Source organism: Mustelus asterias, chromosome 11 (genome assembly GCF_964213995.1).
Source record: "Mustelus asterias chromosome 11, sMusAst1.hap1.1, whole genome shotgun sequence".
Classification (NCBI taxonomy): domain Eukaryota; kingdom Metazoa; phylum Chordata; class Chondrichthyes; order Carcharhiniformes; family Triakidae; genus Mustelus; species Mustelus asterias.
In genome coordinates this window covers 104541775-104559307 of record NC_135811.1, presented here as the reverse complement: position 1 = coordinate 104559307, position 17533 = coordinate 104541775, and the positions used below count along the sequence as shown (strand labels likewise).

The following is a 17533-nucleotide window of genomic DNA, read 5'->3' as shown; positions in this document are numbered from 1 at the left end:
GTTTCCAGTCCACCCATACCTCAAATTTAAAATTCTCATCCTTGTTTCCGAATCCTTCCATGGCCTCGTCCTTTTTTTTTCCTTCTTTCATGGCTGGGCCAGCATTTATTGGCCATTCCTAATTGCCCTTCAGAAGGTGGTAGTGAGCTACCTTCTTGAACTGCTGCAATCCATGCATGGCATGGTGGCACAGTGGTTGGGCGGCATGGTGGCACAGTGGTTAACACTGCTGCCTCACAGCTCCAGGGACCGAGTTCAATTCCGGCCTTGGATCACTCTCTGTGTGGAGTCTGCACGTTCTCCCCGTGTCTGCGTGGGTTTCCTCCGGGTGCTTCGGTTTCCTCCCAGTCCAAAGATGTGCAGGTTAGGTGGATTGGCCATGCTAAAATTTCCCTTAGTGTTCCAAGATGTATAGGCTAGGGGATTAGCGGGGTAAATACAGGGATAGGGCTACAGGGATAGGGCCCCCCAGTGGTGTTAGGGAGGGTAGTGTCAGGATTTTGACCCAGCAACAATAAAGGAACGGCGATATATTTCCAAGTCAGGGTGGTGTGTGACTTGGAGGGGAACTTGTAGGTGGTGGTGTTCTCATGAATTTGCTGCCCTTGGCCTTCTAGCTGGTAGCGATCACGGGTTTGGAAGGCGCTGTCGAAGGGACCATGATGAGTTGCTGCCTATCGCTGTAACTTCCACCGGTCCCACAACCCTTCACCATCTTGCTGTTCCTCCAGTTCTGGTTTCTCAAGCATCCCCTGCTTTAATTGCCTCACCACCCTGCTTGGTCTGGATCCTATAAAACTGGAGCTAAGGACATTGGCTGAACCTGTGCTGTTTCAAAATCTGCTGCTAAAGTTTGAGGTTCTGTCTGACACCCTAAGACACAACTTAAACAAGGCCTATCTTTATGAGTAAACTTAAAAAAAAACAACTGTTTTGTGAGGGGAGGTGATGGCCTAATGATATTATCGCTAGACTATTAATCCAGAAACTCGGGACCCGGGTTCGAATCCCGCCACAGCAGATGGTGGAATTTGAATTCAATAAAAAAAAATCTGGAACTAAGAATCGACTGATGACCATGAAACCATTGTCGATTGTCGGAAAAACCCATCTGGTTCACTAATGTCCTTTAGGGAAGGAAATCTGCCATCCTTACCTGGTCTGGCCTACATGTAACTCCAGAGCCACAGCAAGGTGGTTGACTCTCAATTTGGGCAACTAGGGATGGGCAATAAATGCTGGCCCAGCCAGCGATGCCCATGTTCCACGAATGAATGAAAAAAACATTGGCTTTCTTTGAAAGCTATTGCTCTGAAAAGGGTTTTTTGTATGTATAACGATATCAATAAATACTTCAATAAAAACAGAGATGGGGGTCCTAACTACTCAATGAAACCTGTCACTGCTGACGATTAATGCAGAAGGAAAAGTCCAACGTTGTGACTAAACTGGCTGTCAGTTGCTAACCGTAACAAGCAATGATAATGAGAATCCCTTGGGCACCAGAACCACCAACTAACATTTTTGTATCATTTTGTCTCCTTCCATGCACAGATAAGAAATCATTGGTACTGCACATCTACTGCTGCACCAAAGAGAGCTGTCATTGCAGCCAAACATCCCTTTGAAGCAGAACTTAAAGCAGCGAGACTCTACGCATGGTGTGCCTGTGGGCGCAGCAAAAAGCAGGTATTTATCCAATGTCTGTATATTTAACACTGCTGAGCTACCTGTCGCACTGATTACGGGCACAGGGCCCTTTTTGTCCTCAGAGTGGATCGAACATTATTCTGTACATGTCCCCATGTGACGTGCTCAAACCCACTGGGCAATTTTCCAAGTTCGTACAGCCTTACTTGTTGGCTAAACACTTCAGGAATTCCCAGGTATTACACCCACAATTTTCCAACCATTAAGACGTCCAGATATTTACCCAGTTAGGTGTGGTCCCGGCATTAGCACAAGGCTGTCAAAATAGAAAAAGATTGAAAATGTAACTTCACTACTAACCTCCTTCACTTTGACAAGAGTGAGAATTAACCTCAAAGTTAGCCTGGTGTTAATTCACAAACATTCTCGCAGTCAGCCCCCAGTGATTGCTTCAAATAATTTCCGCTCACACACTGAAATGACAATACACCTTTTCTGACAAAATAACAGTTAATCTTTAGGTGCCCCAGGAAATAAAATCCTTTTGATCAGGGTCAATGACATTGCTGGTTTTATTTAAATCAAACCACAACACACTTTTTTTTTAACATTTGTTTCCGGATGTGGGCAATTCTATGGCTTTGGGCCCTCGAGCAATTGCTTACTGGGTCTCTTCAGAGATCATTTAGAGTCAACTGCATGGGTTCTAGACTGGCACTCCAGTATTGAAGGAGTGCAACATGTTCAGAGGGACCATCTTTTGTGGGTGACATGATGGCACAGTGGTTAGCACTGCTGCCTCACAGCACCAGGGACACAGGGTCAATTCCTGGCTTGGACCACTGAGTGTGCCAGGGACCCGGGTTCAATTCTGTGCAGAGTTTGCACACTCTCCCCGTGTCTGCCTGGGTTTCCTCCGGGTGCTCCGGTTTCCTCCCACAGTCCGAAAGATGTGCTGGTTAGGTGGATTGGCCATTCTAAATTCTCCCTCAGTGTACCCGAACAGGAGCCGGAGTGTGGCGACTCGGGGATTTTCACAGTCACTTGATTGCAGTGTGAATGCAAGCCTACTTGTGACACTAATAAATAAACTTTGAGCAAATGGATTTTGCAAAGAGCAGCTGATCCGCTTGGACAGATTTATTTCTGTCAGCGAGGGAGCCGTCCTGGGAAATTGAGCGGAATGGGTCTATATTCTATGCATCTTCGAAGACTGAGAGGGGGTCTCATTGAGATATGTAACATTCTTGAAGTGCTTGCCAGAGTAGATACTGAGGGACTGTATCTATCCCCTGGATGGTAATTCTTGAAACAAGAACCTTGATCCCAGGATAAAGAGATGAGGAGAAATTTTTTCACTCAAGAGGTTTATGACTCTGGAATTGTGGCTACACAGTTGACAAGTATAGTCAGGGCTGGCATCAATAGACTTTTTGACAGTATGGGAATCGTGGAGAATGGGGGGAGAGCAGGAGAGTAGAGCTGACGTAAGAACTCAACATTGACCTTATTAAATGGAGAGGCGGGCTTGAGGAGTAGTATAGCTTACTCCTGTTACTGTCTTATCATGAAAGTGAAGATTCCCTGCTGTGCCTAAGTTGGGAAACAAATAATAATCTATTTAATTTGTCTCATAAATGGCCATTATTTATATGTAGGTCTTAACAGCATCAACAGCTATCAGCATACCCTCTTCCATCTTCTTCTGTAGGGAAAAAGATACAAAAGTCTGAGGACACGTACCCACCGACTCAAGAACAGCTTCTTCCCTGCTGCCGTCAGACTTTTGAATGGACCTACCTTGCACTAAGTTGACCTTTCTCTACACCCTAGCTACGACTGTAACACTACATTCTGCACCCTTTCCTTTCCTTCTCTATGTACGATATGCCTTGTCTCTATAGCACGCAAGAAACAATACCTTTCATGATATACTAACACATGTGACAATAATAAATCAAATCAGCAGGAAAGCATCAAAAGTTCTGACACATGCATTTCAGGCAGAGACAGTGATCAGGATTGGTGCATCCGGTCAATTCCACTCTTTTTTTTCTTTATTCTTTTATTGGATGTAGGCATCGCTGGCTGGGCCAGCATTTGTTGCCCAACTCTAATTGCCCTTGAGTGACTTGCTAGGCCATTTCAGAGGACAGTCAAGAGTGAGCCACGTAGCTGTGGGTCTGGAGGCACATGTAGGCCAGACCAGGTAAGGACGGCAGATTTCCTTCCCTAAAGGACATTAGTGAACCAGATGGGTTTTTCCGACAATCGACAATGGTTTCATGGTCATCATTAGATTTTTAATTCCAGAACTTTTTATTGATTTCAAATCTGCTGTGGTGGGATTCGAACCCGGGTGCCCAGAGCACCGTGGGGTGGCATGTTGGCACAATGGTTAGCTTTGCTGCCTCACAGCGCTGGGGATTCGATTCCCGGCTTGGGTCACTGTCTGTGTGGAGTTTACATGTTCTCCCCATGTCTGCGTGGGTTTCTTCCAGGTGCTCCAGTTTCCTCCCACAGTCCAAAGATGTGCAGGTTAGGTGCATTGGCCGTGCTAAATTGCTCCTTAGTGTCCCGGGATGCATGGTTTAGAGGGATTAGCAGGGTAAATATGTGGGGTTATGGGGATAGGATATAGGTGGGTTTGTTGGGGATAGGGTCTAGGTGGGATTGTTGTTGGTGCAGACTCGATGGGCTGAATGGCTCCCTTCTGCCCTGTAGGATTTCTATGATCTTCATCCCTTAACTGTGGGTGGCTGAATGCCGATTGCAATGGGCAGGTTTTGCTGTCTGGTCTCTGGTGGTCTGTTGCCTGGTTACGGCAGATTACGGTGGTACTCGAAGGAAGATAGATCGTAATATTTTTTAAATGATGCAAGGCTGAGAACTGTAGAGGAGCAAAGAGCATGAGGAGTCTCAGTACATAATGAAATAATATTGGAAATAATTTAAAATGGCTGATGGAACATGGGTTTTACCTCAACGGGGCTGGAATAGAAAGGGCTGGAAATTATGTTGCAGTTTTATAAAGTTGGGTTAGACCCCATTTAGAAGGCTGCATCCAGTTCTGGGCTTGGAGCTCCGAAAGCTTGTGTGGCTTTTGCTACCAAATAAACCTGTTGGACTTTAACCTGGTGTTGTTAAACTTCTTACTGTGTTTACCCCAGTCCAACGCCGGCATCTCCACACCAGTTCTGGGCACCAGACTTTGGGAAGGATATATTGGCCATAGGGGATGCAGTGCGGATTCACCAGGTTAACTTTAACTTTAACTGTTCAGGCTAATGAAAATTTCAAAGCTGTGTTTGATAAATATTTATTAGGCAAGGTTATTAAAGATGATGTGGAGATGGCAGCATTGGATTGGGGTAAGCACAGTAAGAAGTCTCACAACACCAGGTTAAAGTTCAACAGGTTTATTTGGAATCACGAGCTTTCAGAGCGCTGCTCCTTCATCAGGTGAGGGTTTCCTCTGGGTGCTCCGGTTTTCCCCCACCCTCCAATGATTTGATTTATTGACTCAGCTGAGGAAGGGGCAGCGCTCCGAAAGTTCGTGATGCCAAATAAACCGGTTGGTCTTTAACCTGGTGTTGTGAGACTTCTTACTAAGGTTATTAAAGGTGAAGGTGCCTGGATGAGTGGATGCTGTTAACATGGAGCTATGATCTGATGTGAATAGTGCAACCAACTCGAGGGGCTGAATGGCCTGCTCCTTTCTCTATGGTCTTATATTTCTGGTGGCTGGTTGCTGATTGAGGATTTGATTTGATTTGATTTATTATTGTCACATGTATTAACATACAGTGAAAAGTATTGTTTCTTGCGCGCTATACAGACAAAGCATACCATTCATAGAGAAGGAAACGAGAGAGTGCAGAATGTCATGTTACAGTCATAGCTAGGGTGTAGAGAAAGATCAATTTAATGCAAGGTAGATCCATTTAAAAGTCTGACAGCAGCAGGGAAGAAGCTGTTCTTGAGTCAGTTGGTACGTGACCTCAGACTTTTGTATCTTTTTCCCAAAGGAAGAAGATGGAAGAGAGAATGTCCGGGGTGCATGGGGTCCTTAATTATGCTGGTTGCTTTTCCAAGGCAGCGGGAAGTGTAGACAGAGTCAGCGGATGGGAGGCTGGTTTGCGTGATGGATTGGGCTGCATTCACAACCTTTTGTAGATCCTTGCGGTCTTGGGCAGAGCAAGAACCATACCAAGCTGTGATACAACCAGAAATAATGCTTTCTATGGTACATCTGTCAAAGTTCTGGTGGTGACAGTTGATGGGTTGACTAATCTGAAGAGTCTGTATAGCTCAGCTGCTTCATTAGATAAAAATTACTGTAGGTAATTTTTAACCTTGCTATAAGGGCAGTAATCTTGCAAAACACATCAACTGCTCTTTACAGAACAAGCTAGATTGTCATTCTATCAATGATGATGCAAAGAAAATTGGATGAGTTCTATCAATGGTTTAGTGATCCACTCTTCCAGGTTTATTGCCCATGCACAGACCAGGAAGTATTGCATACTCCACGATTAATCAAATTACCATTGCTGAATCCCACACTATCAACATCCTGGGGTCACCATTGACCAGAAACTGAACTGGACCAGCCCTATAAATACTCTGGCTACAAGAGCAGGTCAGAGGCTAGGAATCATCCAGCAAGTAACCCACCTCCCCAATGCCTGTTCACCAACTACAAGGCACAAATCAGGTATGTGATGGAATACTCTCCATTTGCCTGGATGAGTGCAGCTCTGACAGCACGCAAGAAGCTCAACACCATTCAGGACAAAGCAGCCGGCTTGATTGGCACCCCTTCCGCAACCGTTCACTCCCTCCACCAGCGAAGCACAGCACCAGTGTGTACCATCTACATGATGCGCTGCAGGAACTCACCAAGACTCCTTAGGCAGCACCTTAATCCGAATCCATGACTGCTACCATGTAGAAGGGCACCAGCCATATGGGAGCACCACCACCAGGAGGTTCTCCTCCAAGCCACACATCATCCTGACTTGGAACTATATTGCTGTTCCTTCACAGTCACCGGATCAAAATCCTGGAACTCCCATCCCAACAGCACTGTGGGTATACCTACACCACAGGGACTGCAGTGGTTAAAGAAGACAGCTCACCACATTCTCAAGGGCAATTAGAGATGGACAATAAGTGCTGGAATAGCAACACGGTGGCACAATGGTTAGCACTGCTGCCTCATAGCGCCAGGGACCCCGGTTTGATTCCTGGCTTGGGTCACTGTCTGTGTGGAGTTTGCACGTTCTCCCTGTATCTGCGTGGGTTTCCTCTGGGTGCTCCGGTTTCTTCCCACAGTCCAAAGATGTGCACGTTAGGTGAATTGGCTATGATATATTCTCCCTCAGTGTACCCAAACAGGCGCCGGAGTGTGGCAACTAGGGGATTTTCACAGTAACTTCATTGGAGTGTGAACGTAACCTACTTGTGACACTAATAAATAAACTTTAAACTTTAGCCAGTGACACCCCATCCTTAAATGAATAAAATGGTCTCTTTTAACTGCAGGGTGTATTTTTTTACATCTGGAGGTATTATAAACATCAAGGCTTGTGGTAAATAAAATTAACAAAATATAATTCAAAACACTGGCACCTAATAAGAACATAAGAAGAAATAAGAAAGCATGAGAAAAACTGAACCCCCCCCCCCCCAGCCATCCCAAACAAATTTCTTGCCTCAAGAAAATCATTTCTGAAATTGCCAGATCAGCACTGATGATAACATGCCCTTCACAGCTGAGAGAGTGAGAATGATTTATCCTGGTTGTCAAAGGTAGCAGCATCAAACAGTAACTGTTCAAGACCATTCGTGGCCTTTCTCCACCCTATCTCTACAATCCTCTTCAATCCTCATTCTCAAAAGCTACCCTCCACTCTTTCTAACCTTGTAGTGCTGTTCGCCCAGTTCACCGTCGGTAGTGAACCAGTCTTTACCCAGAAAATGGTTAGGACGTGAGACTCGCTACCACAAGGAGTAGCTGAGGCAAGTTATGCATTTTAGTGGTCAGCACGCGGGAGGGAAAGGAATAGAATAGATAGAGAATACACTGAGTGGGAGGAGGTTCGTGTGGAGCACGAGTTGGGTGTAATGGCCTCTATGTGCTGTCGACTCCATGTGAAACCAGTTTCACAGTATGAAAGGCTGTATAGAAATAGGAGCTTCTAGGATTTTGCTAAAAATAACAAGGATAGGGAATGTTACTGCTAAATATATAATAGCGCTACACATAGCAATCAGGAACTTATATCTTGAAGTTACTGAATCATATCAGCTTTATATGTACTTTATATGTATGTACTTCTAGGGGTTTAGTGGTGGTGGGGGGGGCGATCACTGGTAACTGGAGAGAGCGGAACTGTTGATTAATCCCCTCCCCGTGACCAAAGGTGAAGTCAGTTAACCCGTGCCAGGGCGCCATGGTAGCACAGTGGTTAGCACTGCTGCCTCACAGCACCAGGGACCCGGGTTCGATTCCCGGCCGGGGTTACTGTCTGTGCGGAGTTTGCACATTCTGCCCATGACTGCGTGGGTTTCCTCTGGGTTCTCCGGATTCGCCCACAGTCCAAAGATGTGCTGATTAGGTGCATTGGCCATGCTGAATTCTCCCTCAGTGTAGCTGAACAGGCGCCGGAGTGTGGCGACTAGGGGAATTTCACAGTAACTTCATTGCTGTGTTAATTACCTGTGACTAATAAATAAACTTTAAAAACTTTTAAATTTTAAACTCTAATTCGGTCTGGATCGGGAATGTAACCTGGGCCATTTCTGGCTGGTTTGAGCTGTGACTGAGGATGTCATTAAGTCCATGGTGCTCATAAAAACCACATGCAATGCATTCCAACTCACACTGAGGTACTGCGGTATTTCTTGAAGTTCCTATGATTTCTTGGGAGGTGTAATGCTGACTCAAGGAGACCAGAAAGTTTTTGTTTTTAAAGGAATAATTTTCATTAATATAGCTCCTTGCTTCTTGTGCCAAAGCATTTCACAGCTCCTGACGTCAGGTTAGTGTTTTAATACAGGATATGGGCAGCACGGTGGCACAGTGGTTAGCACTGCTGCCTCACAGTGCCAGGAGCCCGGGTTCAATTCCGGCCTCGGGTGACTGTCTGTGTGGAGTTTGCACGTTCTCCCCATGCGTGTGTGGGTTTCCTCCGGGTGCTCCTGTTTCCTCCCACAGTCCAAAGATGTACGGGTTAGGTTGATTGGCCATGCTAAATTGCCCCTGAGTGTCAGGGGGACTAGCAGGGTAAATAAATGGGGCTATGGGGCTAGGGCCTGGTTGGGATTGTTGTCGGTGCAGACTCGATGGGCCGAATGGCCTCCTTCTGCACTGTAGGGATTCTATGATTCTATGATTTGGGGCAGCCAATTTCCTCGCAGCAAGTTCCTACACACAGCAATGCACCAAAGACCAGATCATCTGTGTTAGTGATGTCAACTGAAGAATAAATGTTGGCCAGAGAAACAGAAAGAACACCTCTGCTCTTGAAAATAGTGTCATAAGAATGGAGAGATGCGACCATGGCTTAATGTCCTGAACCAAAAATGGTACCTCCGACTGTGCACTGCTCGTGCAATGCTTGGCTGTGAGTGACAGTCTGGTGTCAGTAAGTAAGTGAACAACTTACTAGTATGTCCCTAGAGTGGGGGTTGAATTCACAGCATTCTGACTGAGAGGGAAGAGAGCCTCTCACTGAGCCAAAGCTGGGCACTTGAGTTGGGTAGCCTTAACTAGGATGGTGGAAGGGGGTAGGAGGACTACAATTGGTTTCATTGCTTCTGGACCAGAGACAGGTGATAAAAAAATCATCCAAGAATTCCACTCTTCATCGCTAACCAATGACCAATATTGGAAATTGCATCCTTCTGGATGTTGATGAGGTTACATGAGGTTGATGAGGTTATAATTGGGTTTGTCTATGGTCACCCAGTAAGGTCAAATAGCCTGGTCATCCCCACTAGCTACAGTCACACATGATAGAATTCCTACAATACAGAAGGAGGCCATTGGGTCCATCGGATCAGTACAGACCACAATCGCACCCAGGCCGTATTCCCATAGCCCCACACATTCACCCTGCTAATCCCCCTGACACAAGGGTCAATTTAGCATGGCCAATCAACCTGACCCACACATCATTGGACTGTGGGAGGAAACCGGAGCACCCGGAGGAAACCCACGCAGACACGAGGAGAATGTGCAAACTCCACACAGACAGTGACCCGAGGCCAGAGTTGAACCTGAGTCCCTGGCGCTGTGAGGCAGCAGTGCTAACCACTGTGCCACCATGCCGCCCACATGGCGAACGGCCACTTGGTCAAGGTAGTGAGAGAGTTCTAGACGTCCATAACCACACGATATACTGATATCTGCTGCTCTGATGTTCAAAGGTCATTATTATAAGACAACTGTAAGTCATCTCTGCTTTTCTCACCATTCCATTGGCCTCCATAGCTCTGTGCAATGTAACAAAATATTACCTTGAATATTCTTTTTCAGGGAACATGCTGTGTCAAATGTGACTTATAACATAGAAATCTTGTAAAGCAGGGTTTTTAAAACCTTAAACTATGGATAAATTCAGGGGATTACCCACTAGAAACACTATATTAAAGTTTTTGACTCATTTTGGTACTTTACTGTAATGACTCAGTAACCACACTCTTTAAAAAGTGTTGCTTGACAGTTTAAACTTGCACCCAGTTGCATGCATGGGCAGCTGTGTAGTCCTGCGCCATGAACACTTGTGCACCGTGCTGTCATTCCTCTTCTCTTCCGTTCCTAGAAGCATGTGAGAAAATCAATTTCCCCTCCCAGCATACTGTGCTCCAGCTCATTTTCAGAACTCCTGATGTGCCTTATGTGCCGCCCCCACAACCGCCTCCCACGTGCACCCCCACCTACTGGGCATATTTTCAGTGAGTGTGTCACGGGGGCGGGGGGACGAGCGACGAGCTCACACCTTCCTGCTCGCCCCCCCATTGACCCAAAGAGAACAAAGAAACTTACAGCACAGGAGCAGGCCCTTTGGCCCTCCAAGCCTGCACAGACCATGCTGCCCGACTGAACTAAAAACCCCAACCCCATATCCCTCTATTCCCTTCCTATTCATATATTTGTCCAGATGCCTCTTAAAAGTCACTATCGTATCTGCTTCCACTACCACCCCCGGCAGCAATTCCAGGCACTCACCACCCTCTGTGTAAAAAAACTTGCCTCGTACATCTCCTTTAAACCTTGCCTCTCGCACCTTAAACCTATGCCCCTTAGTAATTGACTCTCCCACCCTGGGAAAAAGCTTCTGACTATCCACTCTGTCCATGCCCCTCAATCTTGCAGACTTCTATCAGGTCACCCCCCTCAATCCCCGTCGTTCCAGTGAGAACAAACCAAGTTTCTCCAACCTCTCCTCATAGCTAATGCCCTCTGTACCAGGCAACATCTTGGTAAATCTATTCTGTACCCTCTCCAAAGCTTCCACATCCTTCTGGTAGTGTGGCAACCAGAATTGAACACTATATTCCAAGTGCGATCTAACTAAGGTTCTATAAAACTGCAACATGACTTGCCAATTATTAAACTTGAAGCCCAGGCCGATGAAGGCAAGCATGCTGTATGCCTTCTTGACTTCTTGACTACGTTCTGCAAAAATGGTAGGAAGGCGCCAAAACCAGCGCTAAAAATAATTAATCGGCAATTGAATTCATTAACAAGCCAACTGGCTTCCTTGCTTCAACTCACCACAACCTTCCATTCCTTTCTTATCTATCTATCTAGCTTTCCCTTAAATGTATCTCTATTATACATCTCGGCCACTCCATCTGATAACAATTTCCACATTCTGACCACTCTTCGAATGAAGATGTGCAGACCTTAACTTCAGAAAAAGCATTCTCAGTCATGGCCTTCCTCAGTGGCACTCTCGTTTCTATATGAGTCAGACGGTTTCAGTTTCAGGTACCACTCCAGAGACTTTGAACAGAAAAACCTAGGCTGAAACATCCAATGTGACATTTGAGGAAGTGCTGCACTGTCAGAGGAGTCACTAAAGCAAGATCCTCTCAGGTGGACCGATTCAAGAACAGCTTCTTCCCTGTTGCCTTCAGACTTTTGAATGGACCTATCATTTATTAAGCTGTTCTTTCTCTTCACGCTATCTGTAACTGCAACACTATATTCGGCACCCTCTCCTTTCCTTCTCCGCTTTGTACTCTATGAACAGTATGTTTTGTCTGTATAGTGAGCAAGAAACAATACTTTTCACTGTATCCCAAAAATGTGACAATAATAAATCAAATCAAAGATCCCAAGGCACTATTTTTGAAAATGATGAAGAAAATTATCCCCAGTGTCCTGATAGTTATTCCTCAATCAACATCATTAAAATAGATGATCTGGCCATTATCTCATTGCTGTTTGTGGAACCATACCATGCACAAATTGACTGTAAAAGTGCTCTGGGACATCCTGCAATTGTTGCAAAGTGCTATGGAAATTAAAGTTCTTTTCTTTCGCTCAGCTCCACTCTGATGTTGCCTGCAAGAGGCATCCTATAGCTTGAGTCAGACTTCCCGATTGGTGCTGAATTGGGGAATTGTGCTTATGGCCCATTTTAGAAGTCAATTGACACTGACCAAACACTCATTGTACATAGGTACCCTACTGAAACGCAGTGGTGTAGTGGTAATGTCACTGGACTAATGGATTCAGAGTCTCAGGTTAATGATCTTGCCAACACCTGTTCAAATCCCGCTGTGGCAGCAGGTGGAATTTAAAGCCAATTAATAAAATCTGGAACACTAAACTAAACTTACTATTGGTGACCATGAAACTATTATTGAATTGTATAAATGCCAACTGGTTCGCTAACACTTTTAGTGAAGGAAATGTGCTCTCTTTTTCTGATCTGGCCTACACGTGACTCCAGACCCGCAGCAACGTGGTTGATCCTTAACAGCCCATCTGGCCTAGCAAACCACTCTGTTCAAGGGCAATTAGGGATGGGCAACAAATGCTGGCTTTGCCCACAACATTCACATCCCGTGAAAGAATTTAAAAAAAGACAAAGGAACTTTCAACTGGTCAATGTGGTTGGATTTGAGCCTTGGTTCTAGAATCATAGAACCCTGACAGTGCAGAAAGAGGCCATTTGGCCCATCTGAACCAGGGTCCTATCCCTGTATTTACCTTGCTAATCCCCCTAACCTAGGCTTGGGACACTAAGGGGCAATTTAGCATGGCCAATGCACCGAACCTGCACATCTTTGGAGTGTGGGAGGAAACTGGAGCACCCAGAGGAAACACACACAGACACGGGGAGAACATGCAAACTCCACGCAGACAAGTAACCCAAGCTGGGAATCGAACCTGGGTCTCTAGCACTGTGAGGCAGCAGTGGTAACCATCGTGCCACTGTGAGACGATAGAAAGGTCATTGTCTGATGAACTAGCCAGCCTGTAGCTTGGAGGGGTTTGGAAAGTGAATATCCTGTTACGCTTAAACCTTTATGTGGTCATTTATTGGCTGGTTCTCAATATTAACTTCAGGCAGGAAAAAGAACTGAGTTAGAGGGACATTAATCTGCACAGTCTATAATGTGCAGATATTAAAAAATAAACATTTTCATAAAACTTCACAAATATCAGCAGAGGAGGAAGTTATTTCGTTTTGCTTGATGTCGGTCGGTTCATTAAAGTTATCGACTCCAATCCAATTTCCCATCTCTTTCTCCACATACTTTAATATTTTTCTTCGAGTGTTTTATTAAATTTTGTTTTGCATGCCATGAGTGACTTGGCTTGAAGAGCCACTGGGGCTTATTCACTCCATATTCTAGTACCTCCCGTATATGGAATCCAACCTCCCCCAGGATGCTTTTACAGTTCGAATCCCAAATTCATGCCTCATTTATTGGCATCTATTTAGTGACCAATAAAAATAGTATTTCACTGTTTATATTTTAAACTCTTTCAACTTTTTGAATGATTCCAGTAGCATTCCATTACACGCTAACTCAGTCTGTGGCAGAAAGTCCCAGCTTCTTCTTTCAATCATCTTTAGAAACAGTTGTGACATGGTGGTACAGTGGTTAGCACTGCTGCTTCACAGCGCCAGGGACCCAGGTTCGATTCCTGGCTTGGGTCACTAAGTGGAGTTTGCACGTTCTCCCCGTGTCTGTGTGGGTTTCCTCCGGGCGCTCCGGTTTCCTCCCACAGTTTGAAAGACATGCTGGCTCGGTGCATTGACCCGAACAGGCGCCAGAGTGTGGTGTCCAAGGGAATTTCACAGTAACTTCATTGAAGTGTGAATGTAAGCCGACTTGTGATTAATAAAATAAACCTTGCTGAAATTTTCATAGAATCACAGTGCAGAAGGAGACCATTCGGCCCATCGAGCCTGCACTGACAACAATCCCACCCAGGCCCCACCCCCATAACCCCATGCATTTACCCTGACACTATGGGTCAATTTAGCATGGCCAATCCACCTAACCTGAACATCTTTGGAGTGTGGGAGGAAACCGGAGCATCCGGAGGAAACCCACGCAGACACGGGGAGAACGTGCAAACTCCACACAGACTGTCACCCAAATTAAACCTGGGTCCTTGGCGTGCTGAGACAGCAGTGCTAACCACTGTGCCACCGTGCCGCCTGCGCGGCAGGGGTACCACTAACGGGCCTAAAATGGGGTGGGGGGGGATGTTGGGAAGCGGTGAAGAATTACCCAGGTTAAGCAGTTTGTGGGACCTGGGGCCGTATTTAACTAAATGGGTTAATTGGTTGCCAGCGGGGCTCTAGTCCCCATCAAATCTCACTAGCTGTCCCAAGGAGTAGTTGGCTCCTCCTCTCACTGGGAGCAGTGGCCGCACCTGGAAGAAGAGGGTGCCATGGAAGCACAGTGCCTTCCCAACTTGGTCAGTGGGGCCTGGGTGCCCAGGGCCAATCATGGAGACCTCGATGTGGTGATGGTGTTTGTTGAGGGCAGATGGCACCATTGCCACAGTGGTTGGCCTTTGCCATGAGGCGGTGCCTCTCTATGGGCCAGATAGCTTCCATATGAAAACAGATGGAGCTCGGGAGGAATACAGAGAGAGTAGGAAAGATCTCAAACGGGGAGTTAGAAGGGCAAAAAGAGGTCACGAGATGTTCTTGGCAGGCAGGATTAAGGAGAATCCTAAGGCATTCTATTCATACGTTAGGAACAAAAGAGTTGTCAGGGAGAAAATCGGACCTCTCAGGGACGAAGGAGGGGAATTATGCTTAGAACCCAAGGGAATAGGGGAGATCCTAAATGAATACTTTGCATCGGTATTCACAAAGGAGAGGGGCGTGTTAACCGGGAGTGTCTCGGAGGGAGGTGTTGACCCGTTAGAGAAAATCTCCATTACAAGAGAGGAAGTGTTAGGTTTTTTAGGGAACATTAAAACTGACAAAGCCCCAGGGCCTGATGGCATCTTTCCTCGACTGCTCAGGGAGACGAGAGGTGAAATTGCTGGGCCTCTGACGGAAATCTTTGTCGCTTCTTTGGACACGGGTGAGGTCCCTGAGGATTGGAGGACAGCGAATGTGGTCCCGTTGTTTAAGAAGGGTAGCAGGGATAACCCAGGAAATTATAGGCCGGTGAGCTTGACGTCCGTGGTAGGGAAGTTGTTGGAGAGGATTCTTAGAGACAGGATGTATGTGCATTTAGAACGAAACAATCTCATTAGTGACAGACAGCATGGTTTTGTAAGAGGGAGGTCGTGCCTTACAAATTTGGTGGAGTTTTTTGAGGAAGTGACAAAAACAGTCGATGAAGGAAGGGCCGTGGATGTCGTCTATATGGATTTCAGTAAGGCATTTGACAAAGTCCCACATGGCAGGTTGGTTAAGAAGGTTAAGGCTCATGGAATACAAGGAGAAGTGGCTAGATGGGTGGAGAACTGGCTTGGCCATAGGAGACAGAGGGTAGTGGTCGAAGGGTCTTTTTCCGGCTGGAGGTCTGTGACCAGTGGTGTTCCGCAGGGCTCTGTACTGGGACCTCTGCTCTTTGTGATATATATAAATGATTTGGAAGAAGGTGTAACTGGTGTAATCAGCAAGTTTGCGGATGACACGAAGATGGCTGGAATTGCGGATAGTGAAGAGCATTGTCAGGCAATACAGCAGGATATAGATAGGCTGGAAAATTGGACGGAGAGGTGGCAGATGGAGTTTAATCCGGATAAATGCGAAGTGATGCATTTTGGAAGAAATAATGTAGGGAGGAGTTATACAATAAATGGCAGAGTCATCAGGAGTATAGAAACACAGAGGGACCTCGGTGTGCAAGTCCACAAATCCTTGAAGGTGGCAACACAGGTGGAGAAGGTGGTGAAGAAGGCATATGGTATGCTTGCCTTTATAGGACGGGGTATAGAGTATAAAAGCTGGAGTCTGATGATGCAGCTGTATAGAACGCTGGTTAGGCCACATTTGGAGTACTGTGTCCAGTTCTGGTCGCCGCACTACCAGAAGGACGTGGAGGCATTGGAGAGAGTGCAGAGAAGGTTTACCAGGATGTTGCCTGGTATGGAGGGTCTTAGCTATGAGGAGAGATTGGGTAGACTGGGGTTGTTCTCCTTGGAAAGACGGAGAATGAGGGGAGATCTAATAGAGGTATACAAGATTATGAAGGGTATAGATAGGGTGAACAGTGGGAAGCTTTTTCCCAGGTCGGAGGTGACGATCACGAGGGGTCACGGGCTCAAGCTGAGAGGGGCGAAGTATAACTCAGACATCAGAGGGACGTTTTTTACACAGAGGGTGGTGGGGGCCTGGAATGCGCTGCCAAGTAGGGTGGTGCAGGCAGGCACGCTGACATCGTTTAAGACTTACCTGGATAGTCACATGAGCAGCCTGGGAATGGAGGGATACAAACGATTGGTCTAGTTGGACCAAGGAGCGGCACAGGCTTGGAGGGCCGAAGGGCCTGTTTCCTGTGCTGTACTGTTCTTTGTTTGTTCTTTGTTCATATCGTTTTTATATTGAGACACAAAACTGCGACCTAATGAGTGCTTTGCAAAGATTCATCATCAACTCCTAGCTTTTGTATTCCATGTCTCTAGAAAGTGTTCAAAGTACAGACTTTCATTTGCCCCTTTTAAAGATTTTTTGTATGTGCAATCAAGCTTTCAAAAATCTACAGATATGATCCATCAATCTGTTTATTCCAACCCATTAATTTCTAATTTATGTCTCAGCAGAATGTCAAGCAGTAATCTTCATCACTGACACTAATACTTCTTTCCAGTCAAGGTTTTACCTTTCCCCTGTTATAGAGAGCCATTGAGCAATATGGTATGGAAACAGGCCCTTCGGCCCAACCAGTCCCTGCTGACCGTGGTGCACGTCCAGCTAGTCCCAATTGCCTGTGTTTGGCTCAGGTTGTGGGTTCAAGTTTCACACCAGAGACTTGAAGGTTGACATTCACAATACAGTAGCAAGGGAGTGCTGCACTGTCAGAAGTGCAGTCTTTCAGATGGGACTTAGAGGGGCTACAGTATACAGACTGAAAATCCATCTGTCCTTTCAAGTGGATGTAAATGATTCATTAGCATTGTTTCAAAGAAAAGTAGGGGAGTGCTTCCCTCATGTCCTGATCAAATTTATATCTCAACCAATATTACCAGAGCAGGTTATCTGTTGATATTTATATTGCTGTTCATAGGAGATTAGAATCATAGAATCCTGCAGTGCAGAAAGAGGCCTTTTGGCCCATTGAATCTGCACCGACCACAATCCCACCCAGGCCCTATCCCCATAACCCCATGCATTTACCCTAGCTAGTACCCCTGACACTAAGGCGCAATTTAGCT

At 46.0% G+C, this 17533-nt stretch overlaps 1 protein-coding gene across 2 annotated transcripts in view; it reads left to right on the top strand.

Moving 5' to 3' along the window:
- Window positions 1-17533, top strand: part of LOC144500989 (uncharacterized) — a 79141-nt gene that overhangs the window by 30038 nt on the left and 31570 nt on the right. For both annotated transcript variants that reach the window (XM_078224491.1, XM_078224490.1), the window contains exon 2: window positions 1555-1689. In XM_078224491.1, coding sequence (XP_078080617.1) covers window positions 1555-1689 — 135 coding nt within the window. The remainder of the gene's footprint in view (window positions 1-1554; window positions 1690-17533) is intronic.